We start from the raw sequence: 15,953 nt of genomic DNA, 5'->3' as shown, positions 1-15,953 counted from the left end.
TTTTGAAAAATCATGTCAGCGGGCGTGACGCAAGACCACTACCACAAAAAATTAGTTTGCAAATTTTTTAGGAACTAAGCATCTTTTTGACTTCGTCTCTTAGGGCAGACAAGTTGCAGATGTTGAGGAAGTTTCCGATGAAATCCAAATCATCTGCCATTTGTGGCACAATATTGTGTGTCAACATTTTATGTGGAAAGATTTTTGAGTTCCGACGTAGAATGCGTCACCGTTAGTCGTTAGTGATATCAGCTATTTTGTATTTAAAGACACAAGGACTTGCGTCACCTTCATTCTTGAAGGGCTTTTTGACTGATGTAGCTTCCACGGTGAGCTTTAAAAAATTTTTATTCGACCTCTCGTGCACATGGGATATTTTTATGGGAATGTGCTCAGGGGCCTCCCAGGATGACGAAATGACTATTCCCAAAATATTTCGAAAGGAAAATGTTTAATTAGATCGATTTTTCGTTTTTTTTTGGACCTGCGGGAAGCTTCGAAGACTGTTTGGACCTTACTGGTGACTCGTTTGAACACAAAAATATAGTTGCTGTTTAGCCTGAGATGTAAGCTTTACAGCGATACCAATCATGATATTCATGACTACCAACAAACATCTTATATGAGACATAGTCATTCAACTAGATGCCTGCGAATTTCAAAGGCTGTGATTTCTATTTTGTCTCAAAAAGTATGTTTATTTATTTTACATAATTTAAGAGGTGAATAAAGGTCGAATCGCTTATCGAATCTATTACTTCTTTTGATTGAAGTGTTTTCAATACCTTCGATTTTGTACTAACGATAAGTAGTGGAGACCTCTGGAGTGATTATTTGGAGGGATTCTTTTGAAAAACAGCCTACCGAAATCGGACGCATTTTCCAGTGGACTTTTTTATACGTGCCTAGAAAGGACTTCGACCCTAGAACCCAAAACCACTTTCAAAAAAATTCCTCGAAGCTTTTGTGACTGGTGAAAGGTGATCAAAAACCGAAAACTTGCACTTTTCTTACCAAAATTTCACCAGGTACACGAGCCGTACAGGGTCGTGTGGGGTGTCATTAGAAAGGTAATCACATGTACTATTGAGCCGAATAGAGACTCATTGGTTTTAAAATTAATCCACACTGAAATATGTGCAGATAAAGTTTTTAACCGAAGACGTACACTGTTCTTACTGAAATTTCTCGAGGTACACAAAATGTACATGGTCGTGTGGGGTATCATTTGAAAGGTAATTTTATGTGCTTTTGGGCCAAATAGGGTCTTATGGGGTTTGGATGCATATGCGATGAAATATGGGCACTTAAACATTTCAAGTTCTCATATTTCATCGTAGATGCTTTCAAACCCCCATAAGACCCTATTTGGCCCAAAAGCACATAAAATTACCTTTCAAATGATACCCCACAACACCATGTACGGCTCGTGTAACTGGAGAAATTTTGGTAAGAAAAGTGCAAGTTTTCGGTTGAAAACTTCAACTGCACATATTTCAGTGTGGAATAATTTTAAAACCAATGAGTATCTATTCGGCTCAATAGTACATGTGATTACCTTTCTAATGACACCCCACACGACCCTGTACGGCTCGTGTACCCGGAGAAATTTTGGTAAGAAAAGTGCAAGTTTTCGGTTTTTGATCACCTTTCACCAGTCACAAAAGCTTCGAAGAATTTTTTTGAAAGTGGTTTTGGTTTCTCGGGTCGAAGTCCTTTCTAGGAACATATAAAAAAGTCCACTGGAAAATGCGTCCGATTTCGGTAGGCTGTTTTTCAAAAGAATCCCTCTTGATATCACGGCACCATATTCACGTGCTGCACCAATAACTGTCCCGTTCCAATGACTTTTTTATGGATGCGTGTTTCGTACTCACTGAGACCTATCAAACGTATTATGCCACCATTTGTGCACGTTTCAAAAGTGGCAAATTGTTGCCTAGTGAACCTTGTGAACCTAGTCGTTCATTCTTCAATACACGAACCAATTTATGCATCAAACGAATAGTCATAGCAACGAAAGTCTGTTTAGTAAACAACGCTAATCTAATGGCTGGTAAGGGAAAGAAAAAGCGTAATAGCAAGGATTCCACAGCAAGTAATGGGAGTGGAGGCGATAAGAAGAAAGGTGGCGGTAAATCGAAAAAGAAAACCGGATCTGGAAAGTCGGGGAAATTTCAGGGGGACATTTTCAATGAAGGTGCAATGGAGAACGCCTATTTCGTCTGCCACAACGTACAGGTATTTTCAGTAAAAGAATCGTTCATCAATTTGTTTGGTTTTGATATTTAAATTAATCTATAGGACGTGTTGAAGGTGCGTGGATTTCCATGGCCAGAAGCCAAAAAGAAAAAGGGAAAGAAGAAGTAAGGTGGTCAGATTAACCGGGAAAAATTCAAATGATTTTGGTTCCTCAACCTCTTTGTCATGCAAATCATCCATTCAGAATAAATGTGAAGTGACAGAACGTATGTTTATTGAGATCTGATCATTAGACGTCTTACTAATGTGTCTTATGGGCTCGGCGGATGCAAACGAATGAAAATGGCTGAACGTAGGGCACACCACAAAAATTTATTGAATGAAGTCAAAAGGTACAGAGGTTAGTTATTCTTCAATGTCTGCAGCACTCGCTTGATATTATACTTGTGATCTGGAAAGTCATTCAGCAGTGATTCAAGTAAACTCAGCAAATGATTTCGAATTTCCAGTTGTCGCTCTAAATCAGATTGCAGCACCGCCTCATTTCGAATTTTCGGCATCTGTTTTGCATTTATGAGACCCTTGTATCGTTTGGCTCGTTGTTGCATTCGAACGATGTTCTCCAAGTTCTAAAGAAAAATGTTAAACACATAACGATGATCCTGTATTGATTTCGTACATTTTAGAAGGACAAACCTCTTGCTTCATGAGAATCGTCTGTTCAATTTCGCTCTGGAGAAGCGAATCCTGCAGCCGCTCATTATCGATCGTATCTTTGAGTTTCTTCAATTCAGAGAGCATTTCGTCCTTCTGAATCGTAACATCAGCTATGTTCCGTTCAACGCTGATTGTTTCGTTGCGAACTTGTTTCAGTTTATTCTTTAATTCCGTAGCACGGTAGTAACCACTCTTCTTCGAACATCCCTTATGGTCCGGCAGCTTTTCTCTGGCACAAGCTTTTTCGTATACATGATCACGATGGCCGACACACGATTCCATGTCCTGAGAAAGTTTCTCCTGTGCACGTTTCAACTGATTGTATCGCACTTCCATTCGATGAATTTCGGATTTGATCAATCCAATTTCACCGGTAGCTGCTAGCTCGGCATGTTGATATTTTCGTGCCTCTTCAGCTAGTTTCCACTTGGTCTCCCAGGACAGTGCTTCGTGATGCTTTTCCAACATCAATTGCTCGGTACGTTCGATTTCTTTTTCGCGGTCCGACAGTTCCTGTTGCAACGCTAGAAAACTGATTTCCCTCTCTTTCAATTTATCAAGCAGCGCAGCGTGTGAGTTTTGGCAGTTAGCCTCTTCCACCTTTTGTTGAATAGGGGAGGGGAATTTTTGTTAAAACTGTCTCAAATGTGGCAACGAAAAATACTTTACTTCGTGATAGGTCTTCTTCTGGAACAGCGAAGTGCTTAATTGGTCGACACGAGTGGTAAGATTCTTCACTTCTTGTTCTATTGCCCTGTCCTTCTTCTTCAACGCTTCATACTGCGAATCGATTCTCATATTCTTTTGCTCAATCACCAAAAGTTCTGCAACAAAAACCGTACGAATGAAAGTCACCCGGCCAACAGAATTCAGTTGCTTAACTAACGCTTAGAGGTCAGACTTATTTTTGCCTGTTGTAGTGAGCGTTTTTCGCTCAAATTTACGACGTGTTTCTGAAGGCGAAGCCAGAAGTTCTGTGCCTCTCTGGTTTCGATTTCCAGGTCTGCCAACTTTTTCTCAAGCGATTTTACCTGAAATCAGATTTCTGTTGGTATTGATCATGATCACCATCTCTGTTTCTTTACCTTAAGTTCATTCGGATCCAACTCTAGACCACCAGCAGCTTCAATAAGTTTCTCCAGCTGTCTTCCCATCATATCGTACGACTTGACTTTCGCATTAATACTCTTCTCCATCGCTTTAATTTCTTCGTCCAGTGAGGCACTCTTTTCCATAGCAGCATCATAGTCTCCCTATTCAACAAATCAAAATATTTTGATTTATTTCGTCATCCTCAGCGACGACCGATGAACCCATACCTTCAACCTGTCAGCATTCTCTCTGCTCTTCGACAGTTGTCCCTTCCACTTTTCCAATTCTAAAAGCACTTGCGACAGCTGATATTCCGTCGTATACATATTAAGTTCAGCATTCCTACGCTGACCTTGAATTTCTTTCAACAATTTGCTGCGAATGTTGCTGGCTGAATCTGTGGTAATTTGATCCTGAAGCAGTTCGAGGATTTTCTCCTCGATTTCAATTTTTTGCGTGGATTGTTTTTCGAGCCGTTTTCTCAATGTCCGCAAATTGTTTTCAATGAGTTGGCCTTCAATGTTTGCACGGGATAAATCGGTCTCAGTTTGTTCGACCAATGCAGACATTTTCGATACGTCGCTCATCAATTTGGTCTGGTCGTTTAGTTCCTTTTCGACTAAAATTTATGAAATGCGGATGAACTGGAAAAGTCTTACATCGAACTAACTCACGCTTTTGTTCCAACAAATCAAAATCATTTTCGAGGCGTAACTTGAACGATTCTAGTTTCTCATTCTGTTCCATTTCTTTGGCTGTTGCTCGTTTAGTGCCTTCAATATTCGATTGAATCAGTTTGTGATTCTGCATTTCATCGCTGTAAATGGTACAAAAACATTAAGACGTTACAAGTCGAGGGTGGTCAACAAAGATGGAAGTTAAGTTACTTTAATTCACGTCTTAATTTAGCTAAAACTTCATCTTTTAGCTGAATTTGAGAAATCACTTCACGCCAAGCACCAATCAAACGTTTCAACTCTGACTGCAATCCGTTTAGATCAGCGTTACCATCACTTAAGTTTCGATTTAAGAATTCCAGTTTTCCATTTTGATCTTTAATCTGCTCATTGATCGCAGCGAGCTCTTGGTCGCGACGTTTTACCTTCGTTTTCATGAAAACGAGTCAATTAAAGAAATGTACTTGTTCAAGGAGAAACCCTTACCTCCCCTTCCAAATTCAATAAGAGCAAATCCATCTGCCTCTTTTGCTGTGAAACGGCCAACTGACTCTGTTTATCCTTGCTGACAACTCGTTTCGCTGCTTTCACCTCGTCTTCCATTTCTTGTGCCCACTTGGATATGTTATTTTCCAACAACCGAGTCTGAGTGAGCTCCAAAAGCTTGTCCTCATGATTTCGACTGGCTTCTTGAAATTTATTCGTTAGCCCCACATAGTCTCGCTTCAACTTCGAGGCATTGATCTCGTTCTTCAGTCGCTTCTCACTCACTTCGTTCAATCGTTCGTTGTACTCATCCAACATCTCTTTCTGCTGCTCAGCCTCCTGCTGATAATCGTAGAGTCTTTCCCCGACATTCTCCTGTTCTTTTTTCAAACGACCTATGTTATGGTCGATCTCGTCGATTTCGTCCGACAGTCGGTTATTGATCTTGAGCAAGTGTTCTTTGAGAGCTTTTTGAAATTTTTCAAGCAGCGGATGATCAGCCGGTAATATGGCTCGAGAATCAATATTTGTTTCATCGCTCGTTTGCTGGAATATTTTCTGTCCGGCGTTCATCTTCTCCATGTTTTACGTTCGAACCTTTCACGGAAAATGTAAATACTCTCGGGATTGAAAACGAAAATATTAAATCAATAAAAATATGGTTGCCTAGGTTGTACGGCTTGTTTGTTTGTCTTTTCAGCAATTTTGGTCGCAATGTGTCGATTCAGTTATTTGACTATGCAAAGCGTTAGTTTCCAACAATTTCTTTTTCTTTATTGTTCAACAAAAATATACAATTAAACGTACAGTACAGTCTAGAACACATTCTACTTATCTAACCGAACAATAATCGTCTCAGTTGGTCCGATCTCAAAATCTGAAAATAGAACTCTTTCGCCCTTTAGCTTACCAATGGCTATTTCTCCACTGTAAAACATTGACGACAAATCCAACGACAACTTCCTGTTACTGAAATTCGTAATCGAAACGAAAGATCGTCGCCTGGGATACCACCTCTCCAATATAAGCACATCGTGCCGTGTAATTTTGACCGAAGTGTTCCGTTCCGGTTTCGATGACTTTCTGATAACGTTTTGATAAATGGACGGGGATGCTTCCCTCAGAGATATCATGTCCGCAACATCATCGATGTTTTCGAATGAGACAGCCGCACCTCTTGGTAACCATGGCAAAGTTTTACGGCCTGTGAATTGATGTGTCGTATTCCATTCCATTGTTGACAAATGATGTAGATGTTTGGTATCGGAATGGTCACCCAGTGGATCGTGGGCGCTCTGCAACGCAACTTCGTCACCATAAAATATGCTAGGCGATCCGGGCAACATCAATTCCATTAAGGTTGCAGCTAGGGTTGTATTCGGTGATAATTCGCTGGTACGTCGTTGTGATACTCCACTTAAACTCCACTGGATATATGGCCCATCGCCTGGTTCTAGGACTCCTTGGATTGTGCTTTTTATTTCTGCTGCTACTTTTTCACTCCCTTGTGAGATGTCCAAGTATACATCTACCAAATCTACCGATCGAGTAAGTTCGTTCGCCGTGTTCGGGTCAACTCTATCGAAAAGTGTTTTGCTGACGATTAAAATCCGGTTAGAACCAATAGTCTTCTTCCACAATCCAACATTTTCTAGCAAATACGGGTCGTCATAGTAATTTTCCAAGCCTTTGATATAGAAGCCATCAACGCCAAGGCTAATCCACAGCTTCAGAGCTTTTAGTATGGCATCATCATCCACGCTGTCGTCATCCGTACTAAGTACGGCAACTGTTTTGTTGTTTTCGATACTATTAGGATCCTGTGGTTCACTCAGTTCTCTGATAAGCGGATAAATGGGCAGATCCAGTACTAAAGACATGTTTTTAGCGTGCAAAGAATCAGCAACGACTTTCAATTCTTTTTTGCCGCCAAGAACCTCATCAATGTCCATTAGAGTTGTAACATTTTGAAAATGGTCAGGGTAATGCTTTGATGGAAATATGGAATTCAATCGAACGACACCAACGCCCAGTGAGTGCAAATAACCAATGCGTGCTGACAAACCCATTAAATCTCCTATGCCATCGTCGTTTAAGTCTTGAAAACTGGCTGGAAATATTTCATAGAAAACGGTGCCTTTGTACCACGCAGTCCTAAAATAAGAAAATTGGAATTAGAAACACTCAATTAATCAATCAATCAAGGACAAATGGTTAGACAAATGAAGTTAAATTTGTGTATTAGACACGAGGTGATAAGTTAAACAAATGAAGTAATAGATCTAATAATTACACCGTGGTTCGCCGGTTCTAAATGGACAACGTAAACATCGTTTGAACTTACTTGGGATTACACGACTTAGGCAGTGATAAGATCATCATCACAACCATGCCAGCCATGGCAACGACTCCAGAAATGAAAAAGAAGAACGAACACTTTCGTATCAACGGCCAATTCCAATGAACAAAGCCTGGTGTGTCGTTTGTAATTTGTATATTCAAACTTGCGTACTGTTTGGTACCATTTTCCTACCGAATCAAACCGATCATATTGGCACTGAGTGTCGGCGTTTTACCACAAGAACAATAAATTTTACCTGAAAGGTTTCGTTGTTGTTTCCTAAATTTTGGTAGACATTTTTGTTGTTATAAAGAGTAGTTGTCCCAGCAACTGGTATGTCCATACAAATTCCAGATGAACTACCCGATGAGCTACTAGTCTCGGCTTGACCATCATCTGCTACATCTGTCAAATTTTCTTCAATGCCTGTGCTGGGTGTTAGCGGATGAATAAAATCCATTGGCGGGGGACTTGGTGTCGCCGGTAATAGTGGACACATGGATGCCTCTTCTTCGGCAAGAAATGTGGATACCGAAGGTGACGTGATCATCGACACAGGTATTTGAACACCAATCAATCCTGTTTCCGTAGACAATTCCATGTTGTTCATCATTTTTACAATTTTATTTCTTCCACTGTTTCAATTGAGAACTTCGAGTCACTTTCTTACGATCGGAACTTTTTTTTTTATTTCAATTAAAACCTCGTTGAACTTTCATAGTCACTTCTCTTGAAGCGATTAAATGAATATATATTTGCGTTGGACAAACCAAATCAAAATATTAGTATCGTCGATGCACCAAATCGATGAACAAAAGAACGATAAGTTCTCTGTGTCAAAGCAAGTTAATTGAATTTAATTGAAATCAATTTGTACACTTCGCTGGTGATGAAATTTATTTTTCTTTTAGCAATATGGACACTAATACGAAATTCTACGTCTCGTCTGTCGTCTATTCTATGAATAGATTTTGTGTGAAGAACATTTTCACTGAAAGGTATAAAAGAAATAGCGGTCGTGGGAAAGCGCATGAGCGTAATTTTCACGCACATATTTTAGACGAGTTTAGACGGGGACTTGTTAGGATAGGTTTGTTTACGTGCCGGAGATGCATATTATGCATTGATTGACAAGGCATTGAGTTATCAACTGGTAATATCAGTAAAAATTTGCATCTCGTTTCAAAGAAAATTTTATTTTAGGAAACCGTTTCTCAATCACTAACAGTCGGTTGACCATCTAAAAAGTGTAAAAATGGAAGTTTCTTTTTAATTTCTTTACGATAGTCGTCACGGTGCATCGCCGCGGCCAAAGGATTCCCACCCAAAACTAATTGCTCCAAAGTGTCCTTCAGCTTACCCAATTCGTCCAATTCGTTCCAATCATTTATCAGATTATTTCCGATGTACAAAACTTTCAATTTTTTCATAGAGCCAAGGCTTCCCAATTTTGCAATCAGATTATAGCTGATCCATAACTGTTCTAACGATTCGGCCACACTTTCTATGCCGTCGACGTAACGTATTTGGTTTCTGCCTAACGCAAGAATTTTCAGGCTTTTCAATTGTGACAATCCGACGATTCGTTTGATCATATTCGTTGAAAGGCTTAGTTTTTCGCATTTGACCAACACCGATAAATTGTCGTCCATTTTCTCGATGGGCGGCCAACGGAATTGTAATTGAACGTCAACGGCACTACATAAATCGAATTCAGGATTGTCTTGTTGCCATAACTGTAGGGCCTTCTTAATCGATGTTGGTTCCATTTTCGATTTAGAAATTATAGTTTTTCAACAACCATGTACTGACTGAAGCATAGTGACATTACGAAGGAAAGGACTTCTACAAGACATTTCTGTAAATTATTAATTTTTAATGATAGTTTTCACAATAGTTTGACGTTGATCTGGTAAACATACAATGAACATAAGTTTTCTATCAACAACAACGAAAGAAGTAAGTGATGCCAGAGCTCATCCAGAGCAAAAATTTATGTTAAAATTAATGAAGTAAAAGATTTTGTCTCGAATTCTAGAAGATAATTTGACCAACAGAAGTAGCAGATTTCATGTTTGTATCATCAGGCGTTTCTCGTTTGTAAGGGATCAATTCTTGATTTTTTAGAATTCTGTAAACTGAAGCTGTAAACTGTAGAAGATCTCTAAAGAATTACCCGAGTTATGAATGAACAATTCGGGTTCCAGTCATTGCATGATTTATTCTTCCAGATATAATTTCAAAGATGAATTCTGTCACATTTTCGCCTTGGATTAAAGTTTAAATATCACTATGAACAATGACTCAACAAAATTATTTCTTTTACATTTATCGTCGCATTTAAGGTTAGACTGCCTTACCTTGTCCAATAATATTGAATTTTCGAGTTCTGACGCAATTTTTATTATTTTAGCGAACGTATTAGCGAGTAGCTAAAGTTTATCACTAATTGAATTTTAGTGAGCGCTAAACGGTATTAACGATGATATTCAAATTTTACAGCTGCTATTAGCGACTGCTTATGAAACCATGTTCATAAATGAATAAGACGGTTTTAACGCAGACATCGATCAAGAGTGGTTAAAGTACAAAATGCGCGAGCTTTAAAATTTTGATTGATTTGGGGCTGGGCCATAGAAAAGATTGCTTTCAAAATACACTTAAATTTTATTGCATTAAAATAATTCTTTCTTTACAATAAAAATTCAAAAAATATGACTCAAAGTTGACAAATTATCATAAAACAAACAATTTTTTAAATTTCGCGACTAAAAAGCTACAACACTTAAAAGGCAAAAACTTTTAACAATCATAAGTAATATTTCTTTCATAAAATTCTTGTAAGTTTGCAGAGTTTGCAGTAAAAAATAACATTTCTTTTTAAATGTTTAAAAAAATGCTCTGTTAGACTGTTACTGCTTTCAGATCGAATAACAGATACAGTGAGTAGTAAAATTGATTTGTGTTAGTTAGTAAATTGTAAAAATTACAAATCCGTTAAATTTTATTTAAAATTGTGAAAAATATATACAGTCACCAACTGGTGATCCACTCATACAAACAAAAGCTGTAATGGGTGAACGTTCAAAGACGTAAAACCGTATTTGTTAGCATGAGTGGATCAGCTGAAACAAAATGCATCACTCGTTTGAAAGTTGCCGACTGTAGGATCCATTTTATAGAATTAACTATCTACGGTAAAATTGGTCATTTCGTGTCAACAATGATTTTATGTATATCAAAATGGTAGGTTATTATAATATATGCACATCATCTCAAAAATATAAATTTTTCTCTTTTCACTTTACATTTAATCTATCAATTTTTGTTAAAATTTTAGCTGTGGAGGACAGTACAAAACCACTAAGAATTTTTGAGATTTTTGTTAATTCAGTAAAAAAAACATGTAACTTTTGGGCTGATTTAAAGTCGATAGGGACATTTGCGGGAATAATAACATGAGTGATATGGTGATTTACTTGTCTGTTGCTATAGGCTGATCGTCTTTTCTAACAGATCGAGATCTAGATGTCTCGAGACGAAAAATACAAAAACAGAGAAAAATTAAATGAATCGAAATAATTCCGAGACAAATTTTATAACTTTACTATGCTCAAAGACGACAATTTTTGTTGTCAGATGTGGGCGCTCTTATTTTCGTCGACCTTCATTGTGGTAACCACACAATGTGGTTCCATTAACACGCTCAGAAGACTGAAAGAAATTCAAAATTATGGATGATTCACTTAGGGCTTATTTTTAAGAATGGTTTTTCTGTAAAATTCTGAAAATACGACAAATTTCCGAAAAATTTCGAAAAAAATCTGAATTTTTTGCAGAATTTTTTCGAACTTAGTTTGTCTAAGAATTCAAATTGTTAAAAATAAGTATTGGACTTCCAAAGTCTAAGTCTAATCAATTCTGTCTCCGTAATCTCAAACTCCTCAATTTATTCCCACAAATCTCGAAATAAGAACTTTAAAATATTTAAGAGACAGTAAAATCAAACATCTGGCTTATTATTGGCTACAATTTAATTACTGGCAGTGAAATAAACAAAACATTTTTAAATTTTTATGCAACTCAGCATCATAATGTTCGAAAATTGCGACCTTTAGATGCCTTTGTTGCACAAAACATTGTATGAATCTCAGTGCAAAGTACCATAATTGTGTCAATGACACGGTGTCATAATTACACATCTAGATCCTAATAAAGTACTTTACACTCAATATCATACAAAACTAATACGAGATCGGTGAATGCATCGAAAAATTTAAGTTTGCAATTAGTTTAGATAAGATTTCAGTTCATTTTATATTGATCCGAAAAATGACTTCAAAGTGGACTAAGATTTTTCTTTGTTGCTCAAATCTAAATTTATAGTTTATAATTTGCGCAGCAGATTGACAGAGAACAGGAGCTTATGTGCAGGAGTGAGATCTTTATTTTAACAAACATCACTTTTACGCACTAGTGCGTAATTGTATATATGAATCGTCTGTACACACATTCAAGCAAAACCGGATAACTTGACGATCTTTAATTTTCTAGCATTTTATTGATTAATTTGGAAAAGTATTGATCATTCAAATGAGAGATCGCATAGACATATCTCTCAGAAGTTTTCCAAGCTTTCATATTTTAGAAAAGGAAAACTTGGTAAGTACATAAAGGACGGGTGAGACGGGACATCATGATCAAAAAGTATAAGATTCAGGATAGACGATTAAATTAAATGTGATCCACAGGATGGAAATATTTTCTCTAAGTTAAGTTTCAAAGTCATGCAAGTGCAGACGAAAGTATTTTAATTATAATTTTTAACCTATGCTGAAGTGAGTTGTTAAACGGTAACATCCAGCTTCTTCTTTGGACCTACAATTTCTAAAATAGGCTCTGGTCATGTCTTTTCAGTCTTTCATAGCACCCAACTATCTCTATAGCAATTAAGTAAGTAATCGTATGACAAATTGAAAATGATTTTAAAGTTATGCCTATTAAGCCAAACAATTGAATTTTACCACTATGTTACTACTGCCGACGCAATGTTTTGAAATAATTCGAAAAAGTGACGAAATGTGAGTACATACCTTCGGGTATCGATTGCAGTTTGAAAAAAAAAAGTTTGGATTTGAATTGTTCAAATTTGCTCGAAATGTATACCGTTTCATTGATCACTTTCTTGTACTTTCTGTGATTGCCGATGCGTCGATGAAACATTTAGTAGTCTGGGGCAACGTTTTCGGAAAAACTTTGCAAAACAATTTTCGGAAATTAGCGAGCCGCTCGAGAAAAATAGATGAAAAACGTTCCAAACGAATTCAAACAAGACGATCCACAGGACAGTTGTTCTCCTGATGATTAGATACACACATATGCTGTAGTTGTAGGAGCTACAGCATCCTAAGTTATTCCGTTCAATTCCTTATGCAACTGTAACCGTCGTCACAGTAGTTGTTTGGCTCACAACAATGCCGGTGGTGGCTCTGTACTTCAAGAATGCATCATACCCATAGGCCAACATTGCCAAGAAACCGAAAAACTGGGAAAACAAACATCATTTCAATCACAATACGGAGAGAGAGAACGCAACTTATTTTATCAACTCACCGCTGCAGCTATATATGCTCCGCTGTTTACAGTACACGCTAGACATGCGGCCAGCAAATACAATGCAGACGTTACAGCACACACCCACATTTCGATTCTTAGCCAGGGAACTCGATTGAATTTGTAAACGACTTGGAATAGGTACAGAACCAGCATTATGCCGGTGAACCAAAATCCTTGCATTGAAACATAACTGAAGAAACCACCTTTGCCATAATTGCTGAACACCGACGCTTGGATGCAGATGAAGCCGAGCAGATCGAGAACCTGGAATGAATGAAGGTTTACGTATGAATTGAGAGTCAGCTGCAGAGTCAACGAAGAGAAGTTTTATTGATTCATTAGGCAGTTCATGCATCTTTATCGAACTGACATTATTCAATATGTTTATGGTGCCGTGGACATGAACAGCTCAATTAAGTAGAACATATCTTCGCCACTTTATTTCGGTCCACATGTCGATCGATTGAACGTTACATAAATAAACCACAAATTCGCTAAACGATTTCCTCGTTAAAATGTAAAGCGACATTAAAACATCGGCTGCGAGACCTTCTGCATCAAGCATTGAACATGAATGAGTTCTATTTTCTTATTGCCACAAATATAAACCGTCAATCGTTAACTCTAAACACAATCTTTTGATGAAAACACAATTTTTTTTAAATTTTCTCCACATACCAAACAAACGATTTTCAGTAAACCGGGCACGGTGTGTACGTATGCTCCATTGTATCGTATATACGTTACATCAGTTGGAGTCGTTTGAGTTGTAGACATTTTTTTTCTTCTGCTGAAAGAATTAAGAAAAACAAAATAAATTTAGTGTGAAACAAAAGCGCGGGTTATTATACACCAACGAAATGGAATGTGCACTGAGACAAAACGATTCGGTTAAAAATAAAAAATTTAGAATCTTCGTCACTGTAGATCGTTACTATATGATAATACGTAGAACAGGTGGACACCAGCTTATCAGAAATATATAAAAAATGTTCAAAAGAAAAACTTGTTTTTCAAGGTCTGGTCAATCATTTCCTCCAAATTCTTTCACATTGTTTGAGGAAGGATTTTTTTTCTTTGAAAATTTTAATTATTACAAAGGCTCAAGGGGGTAATCTAGAGATATGATATACAATTGTTGTACATTTCATGATTTCAAAATTATTCATAAAAAAATTAAAATGAGAACACACATGCGTCAAGGCAACGCAAAATATCAAAACAATCAACATGAAACATTCAATTTTTAGCTTCTCAAATTTCATGCAAAATACTGCATGATGATCCGCCTACAAGATTTTATTTGGTAGATTTCCGAATTGACTCTCTTGTATAATATTTAAGTTTATTATTAGCAAAATTTGTCATAAAATTAATATCTCTCGCGGCTCGCTTCCGTAATTACTTAATACTTATATATATCTACTACACTTAGTGCAATGGGCGGGTGGTTTTCGAGTGGATCACCAGTATTATCACCTGTTATCAATTTGTCATCGATTGACACAAAATGCTCAATTTACCTTGACTAGTTTATTATCTGTTAGCACCAATAATTCGATAAATTTGTGCCCAGTGTATTAGGAAAATTTTAATTTCTACTCACTAAAATTCACTCCACAAAAAAAAAATCAGTAGCAACAATAATTAGAAAAATATAGGCGTTTTGACATGTATGGCATTGATAGACAAACAGTTGGTTTTACCGATTAGTGTGTTTGATGATTTTCTCTCGGATTTTCCCGATTTTCCTTATTTTTGATGGTTCTGTCAACGCACTTCAAGCAAAAGTGCTATTAATGACAGCTGCCAAATAGAGTACTATTTTGTATGAAATTTTATCCCCACTCTTTTTACAGTGAAAAATTGTGTGTGTAGCACTGTCAAGTTTCAGTACTCTATTTAGAGTACCACTTTTGCTTGAAGTGTGTTGGTTCTGTTTAAATAGCCATTTACCGTCGTTACTCGATTCGGTTTAATATTCCGATTTATCTAAGGCCGAAAACAATTATGGTGAGTTTTCCATTGTTTAGGTTGAGATGAATATTGAATTACACAATGGAAAATGCAGCATCTTTGTTAATCACATCAGTCTCAACGCAAAATTGCCCAATTTGTTTATCGACAATTCAGAATTTTAGAGAATAGTTTGGAAAAAGCCCTACCGCATTCTGAAGAGGCTAAATTATCTCTGCTTGAGCTTGCGACAGTAAGAAAAAATTGTAAGTCAGACTTCTTAAAAGCCTAAATCGAACGAATTCAGACGTCTGAGGCCTCAGCTTCATACAAAATTTTCCTCACTGAGACAGTGAGAAGTCTGAATTCATTTTTTACTCGAGATGTATTTAAATGCCCAGTCTTAACAATAATAGATTATTTCCCTTGTAACTCCTGCTGTATTCTCTGTTTAGTCTCCCTGTAGCTTTTAATTTAGATAAGAAAGTTCAGCATTTGAAGTGTGTGGCTAAGTTTTTCTTTCGCCTGTGGGTACATTTTCATAGTAGCTTCTCACTAAATTTCGAAATTTCCATCGAAAGGTGGCAGAACTTTTATTGTAAATTTTCAAATTACTAGTTCAATCAGAAAATTTACTGCTGTCTCGTGTAACGGACCAGTGGAAACGACCACGCTAATTTCTGACCGCCACTGTATCTGGAGGACGAAACAGCATTTTATCTCCACTTTTGCTTCTCGCGATCCATGGGCGTGGGGTAATTTGGCACACGGTGATAAAACAATGCATTTTTCAACTACGTAAATGGTCAACTCACACACGATTTTGAATGGCTAGAAAGCATTTGCAGAAATAAACTTGCGTGTGC

At 37.2% G+C, this 15,953-nt stretch overlaps 5 protein-coding genes across 6 annotated transcripts; 1 reads left to right on the top strand and 4 right to left on the bottom strand.

The window, feature by feature from the left end:
- Nucleotides 1–1,916: 1,916 nt before the first annotated feature.
- LOC119066247 (small lysine-rich protein 1) lies at nucleotides 1,917–2,459 on the top strand. Its single transcript, XM_037168571.1, has 2 exons — nucleotides 1,917–2,241; nucleotides 2,305–2,459. Exons 1-2 carry the CDS (start codon nucleotides 2,050–2,052, stop codon nucleotides 2,368–2,370), a joined length of 258 nt encoding a protein of 85 aa, XP_037024466.1. The 5' UTR covers nucleotides 1,917–2,049; the 3' UTR covers nucleotides 2,371–2,459.
- A 102-nt stretch (nucleotides 2,460–2,561) lies between these two features.
- Nucleotides 2,562–5,831, bottom strand: LOC119066245 (coiled-coil domain-containing protein 40). The gene is made up of 9 exons (XM_037168569.1): nucleotides 5,175–5,831; nucleotides 4,899–5,113; nucleotides 4,686–4,828; nucleotides 4,239–4,630; nucleotides 4,005–4,172; nucleotides 3,806–3,950; nucleotides 3,589–3,743; nucleotides 2,899–3,519; nucleotides 2,562–2,831 (listed from the first exon to the last, which is right to left on the bottom strand). The coding sequence occupies exons 1-9, from the start codon at nucleotides 5,754–5,756 to the stop codon at nucleotides 2,604–2,606; spliced, it is 2,649 nt and encodes an 882-aa protein (XP_037024464.1). The 5' UTR covers nucleotides 5,757–5,831; the 3' UTR covers nucleotides 2,562–2,603.
- A 93-nt stretch (nucleotides 5,832–5,924) lies between these two features.
- LOC119066246 (neutral and basic amino acid transport protein rBAT-like) lies at nucleotides 5,925–8,487 on the bottom strand. The gene is made up of 3 exons (XM_037168570.1): nucleotides 7,772–8,487; nucleotides 7,519–7,703; nucleotides 5,925–7,328 (listed from the first exon to the last, which is right to left on the bottom strand). The coding sequence occupies exons 1-3, from the start codon at nucleotides 8,126–8,128 to the stop codon at nucleotides 6,002–6,004; spliced, it is 1,869 nt and encodes a 622-aa protein (XP_037024465.1). The 5' UTR covers nucleotides 8,129–8,487; the 3' UTR covers nucleotides 5,925–6,001.
- A 242-nt stretch (nucleotides 8,488–8,729) lies between these two features.
- On the bottom strand, nucleotides 8,730–9,284 carry LOC119066042 (dynein light chain 1, axonemal-like). The gene has a single exon (XM_037168266.1). The coding sequence runs from the start codon at nucleotides 9,282–9,284 to the stop codon at nucleotides 8,730–8,732; it is 555 nt and encodes a 184-aa protein (XP_037024161.1).
- An 878-nt stretch (nucleotides 9,285–10,162) lies between these two features.
- Nucleotides 10,163–14,808, bottom strand: LOC119066243 (CKLF-like MARVEL transmembrane domain-containing protein 4). 2 transcript variants are annotated; one of them, XM_037168565.1, is made up of 4 exons: nucleotides 14,655–14,808; nucleotides 13,810–13,921; nucleotides 13,129–13,395; nucleotides 10,163–13,060 (listed from the first exon to the last, which is right to left on the bottom strand). In XM_037168565.1, exons 2-4 carry the CDS (start codon nucleotides 13,906–13,908, stop codon nucleotides 12,944–12,946), a joined length of 483 nt encoding a protein of 160 aa, XP_037024460.1. In that variant the 5' UTR covers nucleotides 13,909–13,921; nucleotides 14,655–14,808; the 3' UTR covers nucleotides 10,163–12,943. The 2 variants fall into 2 exon arrangements, with proteins under 2 accessions (XP_037024460.1, XP_037024459.1); XM_037168564.1 differs by having other exon boundaries at nucleotides 13,810–13,918; nucleotides 14,655–14,807.
- Nucleotides 14,809–15,953: the final 1,145 nt, after the last annotated feature.

This window comes from Bradysia coprophila, chromosome IV (genome assembly GCF_014529535.1).
Source record: "Bradysia coprophila strain Holo2 chromosome IV, BU_Bcop_v1, whole genome shotgun sequence".
NCBI lineage: Eukaryota > Metazoa > Arthropoda > Insecta > Diptera > Sciaridae > Bradysia > Bradysia coprophila.
Note: the sequence above shows the minus strand (reverse complement) of the source record. Positions and strands in the feature narration are given on the sequence as shown.